This window comes from Porites lutea, chromosome 14, assembly GCF_958299795.1.
Source record: "Porites lutea chromosome 14, jaPorLute2.1, whole genome shotgun sequence".
Classification (NCBI taxonomy): domain Eukaryota; kingdom Metazoa; phylum Cnidaria; class Anthozoa; order Scleractinia; family Poritidae; genus Porites; species Porites lutea.
Window position 1 is genome coordinate 21,777,936 of NC_133214.1, and position 20,252 is coordinate 21,798,187.

Consider the following 20,252-nt stretch of genomic DNA (forward strand, 5'->3'; position numbering starts at 1 on the left):
TGTTCAAGGGAGCTTTTTCCTCTAGTAGCCGCCTCGATGTTGGTGAAGTCCTTTAAGCGAAATCTGTAAGAGCGTTATCATAGTATTTTGCCATGAAGTTTTTATAGAAATATTGTACAAACTGGGCAATCTTGATGTTCGGTCGTTATCGGTAGAAAACGAAGCGCTTTTGAAGTGCAATTTCGCCTCATAGTAGTTTCAATCTTTTTTAAAACGTGTGTGAAGCATCATGGAGATAGCACTAGCCGATTTCCAGAAAGAAGGATCATTAGTATGTATCGAGGCGATCTTGTTGACGGTTTTGTAAACATTTCGGTCCTCTTCAACAAATAAGCGAATAATTTTGAAACTGCTCGGTAGATTATTTTTAAAAATTAAAGATTCTCGAGATTAACCGTCGTTTTATATGACCTTTGAATTTGAAGATTATTGATATCTTGTAAGGCTACAAATAAGGGCTACAATTGGCTAATTTTTGGTCGGAAATTTGGTGTTTACAAATGAGAACATCCATTATTCAGGTGTATTGTCTCCTATTGTCTCTCAGGCAGGACCAAAAGAGCGGCAGAAATGGAGCCTTAGTTAATGAGGACGTAGCTTATGCTCAAACTTGGGAGGTATTGACCCTGAAAAACCCTATCGAGCCACTTTAAACAAGAGTGCAGTTTTTCCTGTGCAAAAGTTTTAGTATTAGCTGTGACGTCAACGTCCTTCATCCTCTCCCCTCTAAGGCTAAATGGTAGATCACTTGAGAAGATTTGCAGTGAGGTAACAGGCAGCCTTAAGCCATAAAATGGGCAAAATTTTTAGTCGTTGGGCGTGTACCCTGGAAATGTTTGACCATTGAGACGTAAAAGAGTGAAACATAAAAACGTTCTCTAGCCACAATTTGTCATTTAGAGAGAATCAGATCGCTTGTTGACTTTGCGTCTTGTCTGGTGGCTGATAGACACTATTTCATCCAGAAATATCCTTAGGGTCCTATAAATTTTAGAAATGTGTTTTGCAAGCAGGGGAATTAAATTTGAACTTTTGAAACCATTGATTTTTATCAAAAAAACGGTGAGGAATTAACTATATTAGTCGTAAAAAGCAAATATTAACCGTTACCCGAACTGTTTCCACTCCATTGAGATACCATCTTATTCCAGAGGGCTAATTTCGCTTACAGTAAGAAAGACTATTAAATACCACAAGTTCTTTACTGGCTTTAAAGGATTCTTTTTTAAAGATTAAGAGAGGAGATAAAAGACATGAAGCACATTGTCGCGTGCTCTTTGCTCGACAGCAAGAATATTTATAGTTTATTAATCCAAGACGGTGTTTTGACAGCTGTTAAAGCTTGCTCTGAGAGTTTGCGTAAATTGCGCGACAGGAAAAACTGGGTAATTAACAACACTTTTATATCCATGACAGAGCATTTTCCATCCAAATACGTTTAATATTGTACGCCATTGAAGTACTTGCAAGCTAAATAACTGTGCAAAAAAACATAGGTCCGCAATACGTACTAATAAATTTTTAGCATGAGCAGAGGAGCACTCAGTTATTGCAGTCTAAATGTTAAGTCCAAAATAGCTTTTAATTTTTTTTCTTTCTTTAAGCTTGCGATTCCTTTTTTATTTTTACTCTTCCAAACTAACTTAGAGACTAGGACCGCATGATGAGTTTAAAAGAACATGCCCTTCGCACGGACTAATGTGATACTCGTCTTAAAGGTCTGAAATAAAGCGTATTCTACAAATACTTCCACTCTAATTTCATGGTCAGAATGTTGTAAAGATTGTTTTTGGACCGTTATAGAATCAGTGGAAGTGACCTTTGGTTATGTTTTTCAAGTATTAACTTAAAACTCTCTTGATTTTATCTTATAACTTGCAAATAGGCTCTTTGATTTCGGCACCGTTGACTTAATCGTTTTTCCCACTCAAAATAGAAACTCTAGACAGTGTTTATTACAAAATGACACAAGCAAAGGATTATCATCTTTGGTCATGCGAGCAATGCGAAGTTCAGTTCTTTTCCGCATCTTCCATCGCACATAGCGTGAGTGTTTTCCTAACTAACAGAGACACACACGAAGTCGTGTGCCACTTTACAGTATCCTAAGATAAGACTACATTTTAATTTATATCCAATATTTGAGCCTCAGCCGTCTGCCGACAAAGCAATTACGTATGAATCTGCTTTAAATAAGTACTTTATTCAGTAGTACTTCCTTGAGGTACTGTTTTGATGATAATTTTTTTATTCAAAGTTTTCCTATTCTTACATTGCGTCGTCTTTGCACTAAAGGGATCCTCGAAATTTCGAACCCCTTATAGTAATGCCTTGCTCGGTAGCGTATTGAAATGAAGTTAAGGTTTTGAAATTGCTTACCAATTTTCAACTGGATTACACGTTCAGATCAGACACTTGAAGACAGCTTTATTTTATTAAACCCGTTTGTTTCACTATAATTTGGAAGAAGAGGGTCTTTGAATTAATTCACATCCTATTTGAAATTCAGTGGTGGCCCGAGGGAAAAGTGTACGTTTGTCAGTGTGTGTGTATGTGCAGGGGGAGGGTGGGTGGGGAAGGGGTATTTGAACCATGTTTGGCTAGAGTGCCACTGGGGGCGAAGGCATGACCCAGGCATGACCTAACTTAGTACCTTAATTACCTACCCGGTGAAGGACAACGCCCCATTTTCAGACCTTATGTAGGACTCCTGCTAGCCCTGGGAAAAATAAGGGCCTGTTAGCCATCCACCTGCTGTATTCAAGGATTTATCCTTGACAGCTTTATCGCTGGGAATCCCATCAGCATATAGTTAGGATTCAAGGAGCAATTTGTACAGAACGGGCACGCGTTCTTTAGAGTATCTATGTTAGAACTGAACACGCAAGACATAAGAAACAATGGAGTCAAAACAAAGCAAAGGTAGTTACTTGATGATCATTACTCTAAGAACATTAAGTAAGTTATTAATGTTTGTTTCACAAAGCCATATGCCATCTTATGAAGGAAAACGTATTTTTTATATTTTTAATTTCTAACGCACCATGTAACTCAACGCTCCTTTAAAATTTTGATTTAAGAAAAACGCTTATCTCCTTTCATACAGCTCACGCCGTCAAAAGGATGGAGACTGTTTACTCAGTTTAAGTAAAGAGTTTACCGTTAACTATCTTAACCAAAGGTCACTTAAAATTTTATCAGAACACTGAAAGTGGCTTGAAGGCTATTATTTACACTCTGAGAACTGACCGTGAACTTGAAGTACAGATATATCTATTTGTGGAATAGCCGTAAACGTATCACCTAAGTCTGCTGTTCCCAGTTCAAGGCCCTGAAAGCAATGGGCACCTCTTAACTCCATCCGCGTATCTTAACTATGACAATGAATGCTCTTTCTGCAAATGAATCTACTGTACAAACTCAGAGGAAATTAATTCGTACGTATTGCGAAACTCGTGCCATGAATGACGTCAAACAAAGAGTAAGAACTTAAACAAATAACGTTTTGTTAGTTCTTATTCTGATCTTTCCTTCTGTCACATGGGAATGGATGGAAGTATTATTCCTAAAGTCTGTTCTGCCCTTATGACGCAAACTGTACTAGTTTGATTTGAAAGCTTGATGAACAGCAACTAAAACGCTGTCCGAACAATGAACTAAATGCTCTTTTAATCTTTCGCTGTCGAGCGCGCAAAGAGCACGCGACAGAACTTAGCCTACCTTTATCCTCTCTTAGGCTTAACAAAAAGAATCCTCTTAAGTGAATGGAGAACTTTTGGCATTTGATAATCACTGTTAGATAGCAAACCAAATCAACCTGCAAAAATACTGGATAAATCTCCTAAAACTACTGAGGAAAAGCTTCTTTAAAACAAATCTCTAAAGTTACTAGACACTCAAGGTTTGAGTCACGTGATCTTTCACTTGTCTTTCATTGGAGTCAATTTTTTTGCATGAAAGCTACGAATGTGCCCAGATTTTATAGCTGAGAGTGTTACTGAAGTGTGTGGAACGGGTGCACTTCTTTTACTCCTAGCCTGATAATCCAAATTAAAAAGTTCACACACACAAAAAAAACAAATTTCTTTTTCGATGGTAAAATCCTAGGATTTTGTCCACAGATTAAAATGTTGGAAGGACAAATGATATCACCATAATTTTATCTTATTCTTGGAGTGAGAAGCTTAAACTGTTACTAGTCCATCAATGAAATCTTTTAGTTTGATTATTCCGATGAATAATGGTTTAATAAAATGAAGATTTTAAAAGGATTGTTTCTTGCTCGGCTTTGTCACTGGAGTACAAAAACCGTTGTTCTAACAGATAAAGTCATTGCTGAAAACAGGAGCCATATGAAGGAAAAGTTTAACTTGTTGCTCGAAGTCTCACTTGAACTCAAATTGAGTGGCTGAGATAGTGTTGCTGAATTCACTGAAATAAACGCTTTCTGGAAAAAAACGCCATCGCGTAATGCTGACTATTGTGTTTGGTGCAGGTTAATACGTGGTTATTCTCTGAGGTTTTGATTTTATGGCCCTCTTTAATAGTGGAAATTCTGCTGGATATCATGTCCAATTGTTGTCATTCAGAACAGAAGGTGAGACTTTTCGAGGCGTTTTCGAGGGTTATTATGCTGTACTATACACGCCAACTTCCAGTAAGCACGTCGATTCTTATTAAAGTTAATTTTACCGTACCTGTGATTATTTTACTAAGCATACACTGTCTACAGGGGCGGAAGAGGAAGAAAATTGAAAAAAAACCAAGCCGAAACAAACTCTAAGACGAACAGGTGTAATTTATTCACGAAAACATCTCTCGATAAGCAAAAAATTCGCTTTTTTCTAATTGGCTGCTGGCTCTACGCTATCGGTCAATATCGAACGTGAAAACAGCCGAACCCGCATGCCGGCTTCACATTTGAGTGCATTTCTTAATCTCGTTTTCAACAAAAACAATACCTCGTCCTGGTGTATATTTATCTAGACAAGAGTTTAGAGGGAGGCAGTATAAACTTGTAGAGTATTCGTCTGTAAATAAAATTCTAATTTCTGCAGCCCCCCAGGAGAGTACAGGAATGCAACGGGACACATGACATACTGTTATGAACCTCTTTAATCGTTTGTAGAATGCAGTTCGTGGTACGTGGTGTTGGTGGGTGTTGAGGGCCTTTAACATGGACGACCCCATTTCGTGCTAGATAATTGCATTTTGAGAAAACTGTGGTTAAAATCATGAAACCGTTAACCTTTTACCGGAAAATGAACCAGACTAGAGCTCCAAGTAACCCCATTGACGTAAGATTGAAGAATCATGGAATTCCAAAACAGGATCTTAATTCAGTATTGTTCGGCGGTACGTTGTTTAGCGGCAACGGACTGAAATGGATCCTGGGTCGGCTGACCGCATTGAAGCTAGACAAACTTGATAACGTACTGAAAAATTCTTTGGCATTAAAATACATGTGTCAACCTTGAGCAATTCATTCATCTTCATCGTCCTCTTTTTCGAAAAAAGCAAAGGAGCAAACAAAAGAATTATTCAAAAGATTCTGTCAGTGGTATTTCAAAGGTTTAGCCCTCGAACTTCGTGGGAGAAAACGCGAGTTTTTAACATGGACGCAAGAAATGCCGATATTTTAATAAGGCAAAAAAGTCCTTTAAATTATGCGGATATATCATAGGACATTCGGTGACAAAACGGTAATTGTTTTTAATTCATTTGTCAAAGAGCACTTACTTTTCCCAAATGCTAAGTCTAATTCGGCACCACCATTTTAAAAACTGAGCAAATCGCACGCACTCAATGACCTTGAAAAAAATCGGCGCTCTGACGAAGATTATTGTTCCACGCGATTTCGGAACAATCTTATAATAGGATTGGTCTCTGATAGCATATTTATTAAGAAAACAACACTATCAAAACGTCTAATGGTTTAATTGAATTCTTTTAGCAATTATGTCGATAATTTGGCTCAAACGTTCATCTTTACAGGCCACCATTAAATGGAATATTTCCTAGCGTACACTTCATATGACAAAAATCGATTCGACATCTTTTTGGGAATGATAAAAGTGATTTTACAAGGCAATAAAGATGGAATAAGATAAGATGAAGGAGGCCTAACCGTGCCAATGAAGAGTGATATTTTGTAATTGTCATTCTAAGCTGGGAAATAAGTTGCGTGTTTAGCTGAATAGAGCGGAAAGTGAAACGAAAATCCGCTAATAAAATGTTTAAGGAATGAGTCTGATGAAGAAAAGTTTAAGAGTTCGTTTCCTGTTCTTTGTTATATTCCTTGAAAACTAATGAGATGTCTTGAATACAAATGAATAATCTTGAGGGTGGCACTGTTTACGTTGCTAAAGTGATGTTTGACAATCTCAGATTGGTTTTGAAAACCACTCAAAAATCAGGAAGTTTTAACTGACAAGTTGAGATAAAAATACGACCTATGGCAAACAGCCTTGGTATGTCTCAGCGACGTTTGGACAAAAAAAGCCAAAACAATCACGGGGCAAAGTCAACACTGGCCCATGTCTACTGGTTATCATGAGTCTTATTTAACGCATGTTTTGTCTATACGAGGTATTATTGCATGTCTTGGTCTTCGGGCTTAACCAAGGGGGTATAATTTAGGACAAGATAGTTTCTTATGAGAATTTTAACTTTGCGTGTTCACAATCGTTTATGTCTTCTTTGCCACTGAATCAACAAAGTCTAGCCACAAACTCCTCAATTGAATGACGAAATGTGACCCCATTCCGGCGTTTTTCTGATAGTTTTTGTCTACTCTGTGTGTTATTGTTTCAAAAGACGAAGCCCTAGATAAATTATACCGAATTTCATACTTCGAGTTGTTGTTTTAGCCCGTTTGCTATCGGTTACCATTAATCGACTTGAATTACCGAAAAAAAATCGGCGACCTGATCTACCAGTTAAAATCGGCGATATAAAACATTTCCTCAAAAATTGCGTCATTTGCGTCAAATGTTTGTCAGGGAGGGAAAACGTGCCTTTTTACTGAACAAAAAAGACAAAGCAGCGAACCTTCATATTACCCTATTACGGGGCTTTGTTTTAATCTTAATGAATCATTTTTCCATTTAAAGGATAAAGTAGTTGCCATCGCAATAGTTTTACAAGTTAAAGAGAGCTAAATTGCCCGATTTCTTTGTGCTGTCGAGTTTTCAAATTGACTGTCGTAAGCTATCAATTTGTACAGGATATCACTTACATTAGAAAATTAAATGTGTTTCCGAGACTAATTGCATGTGCTTTAAATTTGCGGTCACAATTACATGCCTTTTAACTGGGCCATGTGCTGGCTTAAGAAGCTCTTAATTGCACTTGTTAACAAACAACAACCTTCATCCAATAAAAGCCTTCGATCTGTTTGTACATTATTTCTTCTATTAAGGTAGCACATTACATGAAAAAAAACCACTTAAGTCACTCTTCCGCGGATATTTCTAGGAGACAACTCTTATACATAATTACCACAGGCGCCTGCTTGCCCTAAAACGGCAATATACCGCACGAAACGACCACAGAAGTGAAACTTTAATCCGTCCTAACCCGTTGAATACAGTCTAGTGCGTTACCACACCCCGCTAACGAAAATCGTAGAAGGTGTCTTACAGATTTCCTAATTCGTCATCATCCAGCCTTTTTTTTTTGTACTTGAGTTTTGTCCCATGTTTGGCTAGGTACTTATGTTTTGCGTTAATCTTTTTGATAAGTGAATCCAAAGCACGCAAGATAATTAAGTTGTAACGAGGGGGCGGGATAGAGGCATAAAATTGAAATAGCAACCTTAAAGACCTCGCGTTTTATGTACTTTAAGTTGTAACTACTGGGCGTAATGACAGTTCCAACAATGGGCAAGGTAACGAACAATTGAACTGAAATTAAAGACGTTAACATTTTCCACGGAAGCCCTAAATTTCCAAACTCTTAATTACCCCAATTCCCTTGTCAAGCAAAAATCCCTCAAGCCCATTGGCGTGAAAAGAATCGTTGGCAAAATTCGTGCCTTGCTATATCTGAGAGCAAACCTCTAATTAGACTTTCTCTCCTTTGATAATCGTGTGTTGACAAGAGACTGTGTCAAATCGTTGAAAGAGCTGCCCGGAAAGATGATTTGATAAGCGTCTGACATATGTTGACTGTCACCCTTCTCGACACTGAAGAGCTACGTCCCCGCCTTCTGAAAATGACACATGTCGCGTTTATTTTATCGTCTTACGCGCGCATATTTTATGGCTCCAATGCTTGACTTGCGCTTATAATCGTATCCCAAGGACTATTTTCCTCAAAACCGGATGAAGTGCTTGCGATATGACTTCGTTCTCGATAAACAGCATACTCGATCTACAAGAGACTAAGAACGGCTCTCCTCAAACAAGCCGAGCTCATAAAAGTACGTTTGCCTTTCAAGAGGAAATTGAAGAACAGACAGAATACAGAGATGGTAGAAGATCTCCAAACACCAGCTCTTCGCTTGATAGAGAAGATAAGCTTACTTCTTATGAAGGTAAACTCTAAGTATGCTCCCTCTGTTCTCTAAATCGGCCAACCGGTTGTTTGTTCCCGAATCTATCCTAAAGCTATTTTAGTCGATGAGGTGCTCCATTACAAGAGCGTTTCCTCCCTTGATTGAGTCGCTCTATTTCACTATAATTAGATTGAGTGCTGCTAGACTTTAAAAATAAGTTCTGTACTCCAGACTTAAACGGTAAATTTAAAAACAATTCTTTCTGTTGTAGATATATTCCGGTCCTCATAAGAAACTCCAGTCAGTAAGGGGAAAGACATATTGATTCATCGTCTTGTTGCCCATTCTTATTTCCTCTTCTTATTGTCCAATGACTCAAATTTTCACAAAAATTTATTTTCAGCTGACTCCACAGAAAGGCTTGATACAGAAGATTTTAGCCATGAGAATGGAAATAGACTAGAAACAGATATCCCGAACACCAAAAAGCGAAAGCGACGAGTTTTGTTCACCAAAGCGCAAATCTATGAGCTGGAAAGACGTTTTCGCCAACAAAGATATTTGTCCGCCCCAGAACGCGAACAGCTCGCCAGACTTATAAACCTCTCTCCAACGCAAGTGAAAATTTGGTTTCAAAATCATCGGTACAAATACAAGAAACAAGTGGGTGATAAAGGACATTTACATATTACAGGAGATAGCGGTTTGCCGGCTTATATGAGCGGCCCTAGAATTGTACCTGTTCCACTATTAGTCCACGAAGGACAACCTTGTTATAGACATACGAGTGTTTCGTCGAGGCAGGAATTCACTAACTTGAATGGAATCACGGCATATCCACCGGTTCCGTTACTGTACTCAAACTCTCTGTATAATAATCGATACTGGGGTTTTTCTTAGATTATGTAGTAATACGTTGGTAAATAGTTGCACAGGGGAGGTTATTTTAGTCCGTACAAACGCAATCGAGAAATTAATCTTCTCTATGTATGAACTACTTACCTCTTGTGCAAGCTTATATTACGTTTTACATCACATTAGCACATTTAAAGACACGTCAAAAATAATCCTTCAAGATAAGTCTTTGATTCCACGATTTAAGAGGATGCAAACCTGTTCATTTAGATCCTAAGTCTTAGAAATAAGATCTCGCGTAGTCCAGGGACCTGGTTTACTTTTCTTAGCTTTTGTGCAGAATAAAGACTTCTTTTAAAAGACCTTGAGTCTCCGCCATATTCAACCTTATTTGTGTACAAAAGATTATGACTATATCTGTTTTTGTATTCTTACGTGCAATAAAATCTTACCCCCATAATCGATTTTCCGGGCGGGCGTGAGAAAATTTTCACTATAGGCGTGAAAAATAAATTCAATAAAGTCCTCTCCTGGAGTCCTTTTATTGTTTTAAACAGTTTATTGTTCGCGATAAGGATCTGCTCCAAGACGTGTTTCAGGTTCTCATAAGGTTGTAATGTTTGCGTTGAACTTGGCAAACAAGTTGTACATGATTAAAAGATTTTGTAATCTAGCGTTAATAGCTTTGAGTTAGAATGAACACAGAGTTTAGAAACAAGAACCGCACGGTACGGTTTTAGATATTATTCCCAGACTGTCGGAAAAAAGGGATAACCGGACGTAACTTATAACAAAGAAAGGCTTGTTCCTATTGTTGCGTGCATGGGTTTTTAGATCTTGTTGGAGTGGTCGAGTATGCTTAGCTTTTTCGTTGTTAAGGAGGTCCAATCACATTTATAACGAACGTGATGGTATCTGTTTTAAAAGGTACGGTTGCGGGGCATATGAGTGGTCTTCAGAGAATTAGCATGCGATGACACTGACAGGGTTAAGAGAGGGCACGCACTTCATAAAGCTTTGCTCGCCTAAGTTTTGTACGGATTTGCGTCTTTGAAGGTCAAGCGTAAAACTTTCACTGAATTCTGAAAATAAAGAGGTAGTTTGGTCTCAAAATCGACAGATTTTATCAGCTGTCTACCAAAGGTGTTCAGGGTTATGGCGTTTTAGTAATAGAAAGTAGTCAAGGCTCGCGGATTGTGAAAAAAGAGCAAATTTTTGGGCGGCGTAAGCTTCCTTTGTTGTTTTAACGCGATCGTGGATTAGTGACACCTTAGGAACATTCCCAAATTTACAGCTTAGCATGAAGAGTGTTTACAGAGTGTTTTTTTTGTGTTAAAATTATTTAACAAGGAGTTAATCTGCAAAATTAAGTCCGCAAAGCCGAATTTAAACGATTAGGTTTTTGAAAATTAGACGTTTATGAATTCCAATGTTGCTACGTATATTCTCCAAATGGCGCATACCGAAAAACTTGACAAGGAATCAGAGCAAACAGAGAGAAAAACGAGGCAGGGGAAATGAATAGTTCTTGTTGCCCTGCTCAATGAAGAATCCACCAATAGCAATTAATTCAAGATTGGGATGATAATTTCGTTAGATAAAAATCGAAATTTCTGTACGAAAGCACGACAACTACGGTACAATTTGCTTAGTATGTACACACAGCTTGAAGAGGTTTAGAATAACAAAGAACAGTTTGCAGAGGCTATCAATCCAGCTGTCTTAACATATCTATGACGAGCTACAGAATCTTGAAAGAAAAAAACAAGCCGACAGTTTTCTTAAAAATATAATACCCTTTCCACTTCTAGTGAAAAACAAAAAAACTTCGTTTAAAAGCAAATTTCAACTTTTATATCATATCGTTTTCCCGCGTCGCTTGAACTGTTTACGAAAAGGGGTAACAATACACTGAGTAATTTTGTTCATCTTTTTTTTCCATGACTTACGATTTTGCATATCGTACATCACTCACTGAGACTCAAGCAACTGATTTACCTTGACGCGAATCATTATATGTCCAACATATTACGGTCACCTAACGGCAGTCAATAAAGTGAACCTTTGAGTATCAAATGATTTCAGAACTCGTATAAATATATTCTTTCCTTTTTATCCCAACAAAATGATACTTGTCAAGTTTACAGTCTAAACCGGTGAAAGATTTTAAGGGTGAATGGAGCTGTGAAAACCGCTATGAAAGAGCTTTGCACCCCCTTTTGTTTCTTATCAGGGACAACTGTCTTTTGTGACCTGTACCTGATTATGCATCCCAGTCGCACCTAGTCAACATTCTTCATTTAAGGGCTTCAAATTTATGAAAAACAAGAACTAACTGCTGGCTGTGAAGCGTTGCATTTTTGATTCCGGTTTAACCACAACCCAAATTACCCTTCACGCTGGCCTTTTTCTTGGTGCACAACTACCCCACAAGATGTTTTGAATGACTGTGTGGATCACCCAGCAAACTGTATCAATAAATAACTTGAAAAACAAGGCGAAAGACAGTGGAAAACTATAATGTGGATAACGAACACTGTTAAATTGTGGCATTTAATCTGAAAGCTGTCTTAAAAGGTTCCAACTTCAGAAGGATCAAAAGTAAAAATCGATTTAACATACTTCATGAAAATTTAATACAAACTGCACACTTGTGACCAATCTGGTTGCTTGGGACGAGTCGGTTACAGTTTATTTCTCCAAGTTCACGTTCTCTGCTGTCATGTACAGTGAATATCATCAAACCAAGAGAAGGACCTCTTTTGATTTGATCAGTGGAGTATCAAGATAAGAATGACAGTTTCAATGATTTTAATCGCACACGACCTGAAAAAAGCTCCGGCAGGTGAGAGCGAAAGCTTACGACATATTCCCGAAAAAGAGTGCAGTGTCTGAACATTTTTCATGCTACCCAAGTTTCCTACTCAGTTTATACCTATATTCTTTTAAGTTAAAATTACGTGACCGCTTATTTGAGATTTCGATTATTTAGCTTGATGAAAGGCCCTCCGGCCGGAAAACAAACACTTGATACAAAAATACAAAAGTAAAGTACGTCCAAGTATTGCACACTGCTGAGCTCTTAATCAAAAGGATCGTTTTGTCTGGACGTTTTGTCTACAGTATGAAACTTTATAACAATATCGCTGCACTTTTAACCATGCTCAGCCCCAGAGAAAAGTGAACTCTAGCAGAACCTTTTGGCTAGGACCCGGAACCCTTTAAGATCCTTCACCCACCTTCCCACCTTCTCAAAAGCCAGAGCCACACTCGAGTGCTTAGCACAATAAATTAGAAGAGAACTGCTCCACAAATTAAGTGATACTTAATTGCGCACATTGCTTACGGAACTAAATATGGCAAACCATAATCAACAAGCGACAAGCTGCCCGCCAAGAACTGTACAAGACTGAAAATTCTGAAAGTTTCTTTCGCTTTCGACCTCTGCTTTAGGCGAAAATAAAACGGACACAAATTGCGACTGCCGTATTAAACTGCCGTATTAAAAGCTCGGAAAAAAAAGTTTATTAGTTTACCATGCTGTCTTACTTGTACTTGTTTGAACTTAGCCTTTTCGTACTTGTTACTTATGCCGGTTCGCTTTTCCCCTCATTTAATGAAACTAAACTCCAGCATATATTAGATCTTAGCCATCTCCTTCCGAGCAACGAGAAAATAATGAAATTCAAGCTAACCTAATTGACATGCCATTAGAACAAATATGTGGCAGTATCCCGAATGAAATAAAAGAAACTTGGAGCCGGTTGGTGGTGCTTAAGTCAGGTGATACAACACTTTTATTATGAGTTTCTTCCAGGTGTAGAAAAATAATCTGGAATCGCAAACAAACACCGAGTTGAGACATATCGGGGACAAAAAGAAAAAAGCACCGTTAAAATAATTTCACCAGCCCTTTTGACCTATGTTTGTTTCGTGAATCAATTTTATAATTTCTTAAGCTAACCAACTGACTCGTTGCCGAGGGAAACCTAACAGAAGCACTAAAAGACCTTTAGATGCCTTCATTCCGCCGAATTTTTTTTCTTTCCAGCCTTTCAGAACAGTCTTTATGTGATCTCATGGAAACTGGATGGAAAGAATTTTGCTTACCTCCTTAGCGGGTTATAACTGATATTTAAGCCATGACCTTGAAACTTACAATGTTTGTAGTAAGTCAGCCAATAAATAAACTTCAATTTGTGCACGTGACGCAATATTGTTGTATCGCGTGTGCAAGATGGCTGCCATTTTGCGAAACCGCCATAGTTAAGAAACTAAGCATTGCTTGTTTCATGCCCTATAAGCTTTAAAGTGCGCTACCAAACATAGCATTTTGCTGATGTTCGTACTGCTTTCTACCTTTTTCCTTCGGCTCTTTGATCGCACAAAAGAGAACGAAAAACTCGCATTTTCGCTTATGACTTTTCGTTTCTTGGGCTTAAAAATTCTTAAAAGGATCCCAGTTTCCAATTTTATTTCCCTTGAAACAGGGTCAGGGTTTAAGTACTTTTGTTCGCAGCACGTACCTATCCTTAATATAACCAGTACATGTACCTCCACGGCCGTAAGTTTAATAGCTTTTGTTTACGAGGGATGGTCAAACATTCGTTATCTTTCTACTTGTTTAAAATTCAACTAAAAATAAAGAAGTAAAACGAGTAGGCAAACGAACAAAGTTAAAGATAAACGAATTTCTTCATTGCTCTTGGCGGTGTCAGTAAGATCATCCTTCCTAGTAATGCTGGCATACTTGGTAGATGACAAGTGGGACGTGAGTGGTCTGAGTGCTCTTTGGCGAGAAATAAGGGATAGGAACTCACGCATATTACTAAAATACGAACAGACCAATATTCTTAGTAAGATTGAGGTTTAAAGACACTTGAGTCTTACTCGTATCTTGCACCGATTTTTCTAGATAGACCCCTTAATCACTGAAATAAATTCCCAATTTGGAGGAAGAAACAGTGGGAAGTTTTACATCACGGAAGTGTTTGTCGTTGTCTTCAAACTGCGCTGGAAATTTGTAGATCTATTGTTTCGCGGAATCAGAAATGCTTCTCGATCCGTCAGTACCAGTAGTTTGTATCTACCAACGTGGGATGCTATTTCGTGCCCTCTTCACCAGCCTGCGAACGCAGAAGTATTTCCGGTCGTCGTTTCTCTCCACCCGAAAAGTCTACCTCTTAATTACTAACTCTCTCTTATAAATAAAATTGAAAAAAAAAAGAAGTTTAGAAAAAAGGGAAGTATATGCTGAAAAATAATCGACTGATTTACTTGCGCACCTAGGAGCAGTTCAAAGCTTGAGTTCCAAGAATAGCATTTTAGTTCGCTCTTCTATTTCGTTGATGTTGGCTTCTAAAATCAGGATCAGTAATCTTATCCCTGATGAGGTCGGACCCTTCATAAACGTCGTGCCACTGCTGTGCAGAACTTAAATTATAAGTTATAAATTAATTAGAACCATTTTTTAAAGAGTTGGCTAAACCGAGTTAGTTTTTATCTAGCTTTGTTTTTGGCAACTGCTATTTTCTCGACTGAAAGAAATTCGACGTCTGAAACCAAGTCGTGCCACATTCCTGAGTGCTATAGAGACGTGCTAAATATTCGAGAGGAGGTCAGTGGAGCCAGCTTAGTGCAGAAGTAACACTACGTTGAAGCAGGCCGCTGACGGACGGTTTTTCGACCGTTAAAAATTCGTGCGTTTAGATGTTCCGTTAGTTTGGATGTGCCTTTTCAACGACGGACCCCGATGACTTTGAGAACTTCTATTCAAAATTGCTCGACCAAACTGGGTGTCGTCTAAGAACTGATAAACAAGTTTATCTTAGCTACTACGACAAAACACTTAAGTGATCACGTAAAAGTTCTTACTCGTCTACAATCGTAAGTTTATTTTGGACGGGAAATGTTCCAGCTCTTAATATAATCGGCTATTTTCTTTGTTCAATAGTTTGTCCAAGCCAAGTTCACTTAGAAAGCAGCAGTGGTCGGTTCCACTTTGACTTGCTAATAGTTCCGTTTCCTAATTCCTTCTTATATTAATGACCGGCTTGAGAGAGTACAAGAGCCTCATCGTAAGCTTTTCGCTAACTTATCAGTCACGTCCCACGTCGGACTTTAAACCGCTCCCTTTTGCGGCAGATATTGTGGGTGGGATTAAGAAGATAAAGACAGAAAAGGAGAATAAGAGATGTGGCTTGAAGTGAAATGGAAATTGCACGGATATTAATCGATAGGCAAGTTTCTCGTCAAATCCACTTCGGTCCAAGAAGTCAAGAAAGCCCAACGTCACGGAGACAGAGCCTTATATTATCCACACACATTCTTAGAGATCCGAGGGTGGCACATTGAAACGGATATTTTTGGGCGAAACGGTTGTAAAGTTTACTCCAGTACAAGAATAACGAGAAAGTATTTGGGCCCTGTACTCTCTGCTCCTAGTTAATCGGCGATAGTTAAGCGGTGTATGACGAGCTATGAGAGAGACCAGTCTGTGTGTAGTCTATGAGACAAGTATACTGCAGTGTCTATATATATATCATCTATACGTCCCCATACACCATGCTACTACCCCATGAAAAAAGAGGTTTAGTTCCCAGTGGAGGGAAGTGCTTTTGTTCTTGTAAACCAAAATGGCTGCCGTGACGTCAGCTGCAAACAACGCTGATTCTAAAGCGTGATTGGCCAGACAACATTTTTAATATTTTCAATGCCTCTGCAAATGGTTTAGAAAGAGTAAGTTAAAAGTTCCCTTGCCTTAAATGCCTTGATTTCGGCTGTGGAATTTTGCATCCACCTCAGAGGATGACATTGAACTGAATAATAAAACCCTGCACAGCAAAGTGTCCTTTCATTCTCTTTGGCATTGAGCGTAAATCTGCGCCTGCGCAATTGTAGAACCAAGGACGAGGTATTCCTGCACTATCACTCTCCTGTCTGCATTGGCTTCCAGTAAAGCAAGAGACCTATTATTTATCTACTATATAAACAGCTCTAATTTATTCAAATTTTAACGATGGATTTTGGAAGAATCTTTAAAGCTAAAGTCCTACCATTCAAAACAAATGAAAGCGTTTAAACGCTGGTTTAAATCCTCTTGGCCTTCATAACTTTACAAACCTTACGCAGCCTTAGCATTTACTCTCTGTTCAATCTCGCCTACCTCGGACCATCTGCATGCCAGACGGGTGGTCAGGAAAATCGAAGACGCTGGGTTTTCTAGTTTTTTCACGGGTCTTTTGCCCGCGCATGCGCCAGAAATTTTAAACCGACCAAACTTTTCCAGTCTGGAATTAAAAATCGTACATTGTTTCTTTCTCTGAGAAGATACATTTTGCTGGAGGTACTATCAGTGAATGTCTCAGTTGTGATGAGACATTTTCCAATTCCATGGGAAATATAAGCTAATTTAGTATAATAATAAACACTAGCCGATCTTGTTTTGATGACTTGAACCAAACCGCCTTCCAAGTTAAGGCAGACCGCTCTTAGTCATATCATTTCCAATAGTCCAAGGTCGGTATATCAAAATTTTAACATGACTCCGAGGCTTTACGAGCCAATAATTTTTTTTTTGAAATCTCACCATGCATTCCATTGTCTCCCAATATTCCCAGAAGAGACTTCAGCACAAAGAAACCAAACCAAAGTTGAGAAAACCTCGGAGTCAAGTTAGAAGTTAACTGAATATGTCGAATCTGGGCTACTAGGAATGGACGAGTTGGCCTTGTGGTGTCGGCTAATTTAACCCTTGAAAGATATACCTTTTGTCAGGAAGTAGCTTCTCTGGCTTTTCTTCAAATTTAGAACCAATCGCCTTTCAACTTGGACACCTTGAGCTTGCGATTCATAACGGTGCAGATATCAGATGTGTGTACTTCCTGGAGTCGAAGTTAATACCTTTCAAAGGTTAACAGGTCTTAATAACTTTGAGATGTATTCGTGCCAGTAAAGATATGCGACGGTTCGTACACACGCACTACTGAAAACGCAAACAAGGTCACATGACCTTCAGTTGTAAGGAATGACCCGCGCTTTGAGTTTGGGAGGCGAGAACGCAAGAACAGCGTTGTCATATACTTTGTTTAATTCAGGTCTGCCTTGGTAGTTAAAGGGACATTTTCTATTCTGTGGACTGAACGTAACAAATAGAAGATGGTTTTTACATGTTAAATAGGAAAACATTGCGCATAACTTTATGTGTTGTAACAGCGCTGTTCTTGAAGTTTTTTTTCCGAGCACAAAGTTTTATATTTATCAATCCCCTGCAATGACAATGTTTTTCAGTCTTCGACTCGATCTGGAAATATAGAAAAGAACCAGGGAAAGGGGGGGGAGGGGGCACACCCCCTCCCCCAGGGGAAAAGAAAAACTTTTCAATATTTTCATTTCCGTTGGGCAATCCTGGCATTATAAGTTGTTGGTTGCACGCCAGTTTACCGGCGACGTCCTGTATAACATATATCCTTCCCTTTCAGAAGATCCGGAAAAGAGAGCTGAGTAACCACAAAATGATCCACCAGATTTTAATAACATACATGTACTATTTTTCCTTGTTTTGTCCCAGGTTGTAATTGGATCATCAATACCCATTCAAAATCTGGCCCCAGTTAACTACTACAAAAAATGACGTAGTTGTATGTAAGGTGTATACTGTACAACTCCAATTAACTGCAATTTTCTCTCACTTTTACATTCATGATGTTAAGAAAGTTTCAGGATTATGCAAAGGCACTCCTCGACTAAAGGATTACTCCTTAAGCTTGTTAAAGATTTTAAAAGCTTTTTGTTTACATTTCCTTCCTATTCTATTTAAAAAATGTGATAATCTATCTTAGATTTTCAAGAATATCGTATTATGGACGAACCAAATCAAAATATCGCCTGAGGGAATTCAAAGAATTTGAACGCGATTTCTTTCAGTTGTTTATTCGTCAGTGACTTTCTTTGAATACCCGTTGGCTTTCTTCCATGTGTACAGACCCGACCTAAAGAAAAACAGTGAGCAGTTTGCTCTCCCAAAGGAGGAAGTACATTTGAGTCCTCATGACCTATGCAGGTTTGCAGCTGAGGAAACTCAAAGAGCGAGCTGGCTAAATACCAGTGGTTATACTTTATAAGCAAAAGAAAAAACGACGGATGTAGCAGGAGGTCATATCATCTCTTTTCGACCCTTTTCTGTTTCACTGATACGGGATAATCAGACGGGTGTCAGGTCACTTTGCTCTAAATATTATTTTAAAATTTGGGTTTCATTGGTCTTGAAAGGCTGCATTTATGTTGATCTGAAAACTAAATGTGCATTTGATTTAGTTTGAAAAATGGAGACACTGTATAAGTCAAATGCAAAAGAAGAAACTAGAAAAACGGCTTACGTATATAGAACCCGGGGGGAACTCCCTTATATAAGCCATATAGGTATGTGCTGCACTAAAGGGTACGGTTTTTGCGCCGTTTTTGTCTGAAAACGGGTATAGATTTTGCCCATTTTGGCAATAGGATCAGGATTGGAGAACCGGGCGGCACACCCCTACCAAGAATTCCCAGAAGTATCCCCCGGATTTAGAGTTTGAAAACAGGAACTGTTTGATTATGGTGTAAAGCCACCCATACATCGCTTAATCCATGCAAGAACTTGCATTGCTCTGCTAAGTCCCTCCCCAGGGAAAACGAAATTGCAAGGGAACAGTTTCAGGATTTTCCGCTGTTTTCTCATACCCCTTCGATAAAGGGGGTTCACCGGCTTTTTAATGGATTTCGAGCAGGTCTTGTTAGCTGAGCCTACGGAAAATCACATTTGTCACGTGCACTAACTTAAACTGCATCGCATCCCTGTTAGTTTGTCCAGTGAAGGCATTCATTAACCCTTTACGCTCCGATATCTACAATCAAATTCTTCAAACTGATATTCATACATTTCCTTAAAAAATCAGCTGAGAGAATTTGTTTGCAGATTAAAGCCGTTTCCTTTGAATGATCATTTTATTAATTTTCATAACCTTCACTCTTCATTATGTATTGATATTATAAGGGGAAAATAGATGTTGATCACCTTTGAGACTTAGAGGGTTAAGGGGACACCCATTGGGACTCTTCTGGGACTCCTATGTCAAGCAATTTTAGCACTTTTACTTAACCGTAAAGAATCACAAAATTGACTGAAATCAGACTAAACTAATCATGTTAGCTCAAAAACTTGGTTTAAGTAATCTAAAACATTCAATATGTTTCTTACTCTGCATGAAAACTTCTACAAAGGATTCAAATAGAACTCATAATCTAGGATTCAATAGATTATAACGAGGGTGGGTCAAAAACGGATAATCATCGACTTTGATAGCTCCCATCTAAGTCTGAGAAAGGCTTAAATGGATTGCGACGATATGGACGTTACACAGGCTTTCTAGTTAGAAAAAGCCCTTTGTTTGAATCATGAATGAACTCTGAGTTCTCTATAAAAGTTTATTAAGTGAGGGAAGAAAATGAATATAAGCGTCTTGTGTAGATACAGTTCGTCAATACTGTACTAATATGTAAATTAACAACAGAAGGGAAAATTATACCACGTAAAGAAACTTAATAAAATTAAAGTGCAATAAAGCAAAAAAGCTAAAAACATTAACCCTAAAATTGAGCAACGATGTCTGGAATGGTTCTAGTAAAATTGAATTCGGGTTGGTCGTCCAAGAATTAACGCTCGTTAGAGGGTAGATCTACACTCCTGAAATAAACATTAGATTGTTAGGTACTAATCGTGTAACACCGATTTCACTACTCAGATTAACTCTTAATGCATATTTCCGGTAAACAGTGAGTCATGAAACATCTTTTTGGCCAAGCCCGGAGGCTCCATCGTGGATACAAAGAACTGTTTGGAAGTATGGTGTGTGTTAATCTT

General features: G+C 38.4%; 1 protein-coding gene across 1 annotated transcript; it reads left to right on the top strand.

Moving 5' to 3' along the window:
• Window positions 1–8,256: 8,256 nt before the first annotated feature.
• Window positions 8,257–9,720, top strand: LOC140923896 (homeobox protein Nkx-2.5-like). Its single transcript, XM_073373916.1, has 2 exons — window positions 8,257–8,536; window positions 8,901–9,720. The coding sequence occupies exons 1-2, from the start codon at window positions 8,341–8,343 to the stop codon at window positions 9,395–9,397; spliced, it is 693 nt and encodes a 230-aa protein (XP_073230017.1). The 5' UTR covers window positions 8,257–8,340; the 3' UTR covers window positions 9,398–9,720.
• Window positions 9,721–20,252: the final 10,532 nt, after the last annotated feature.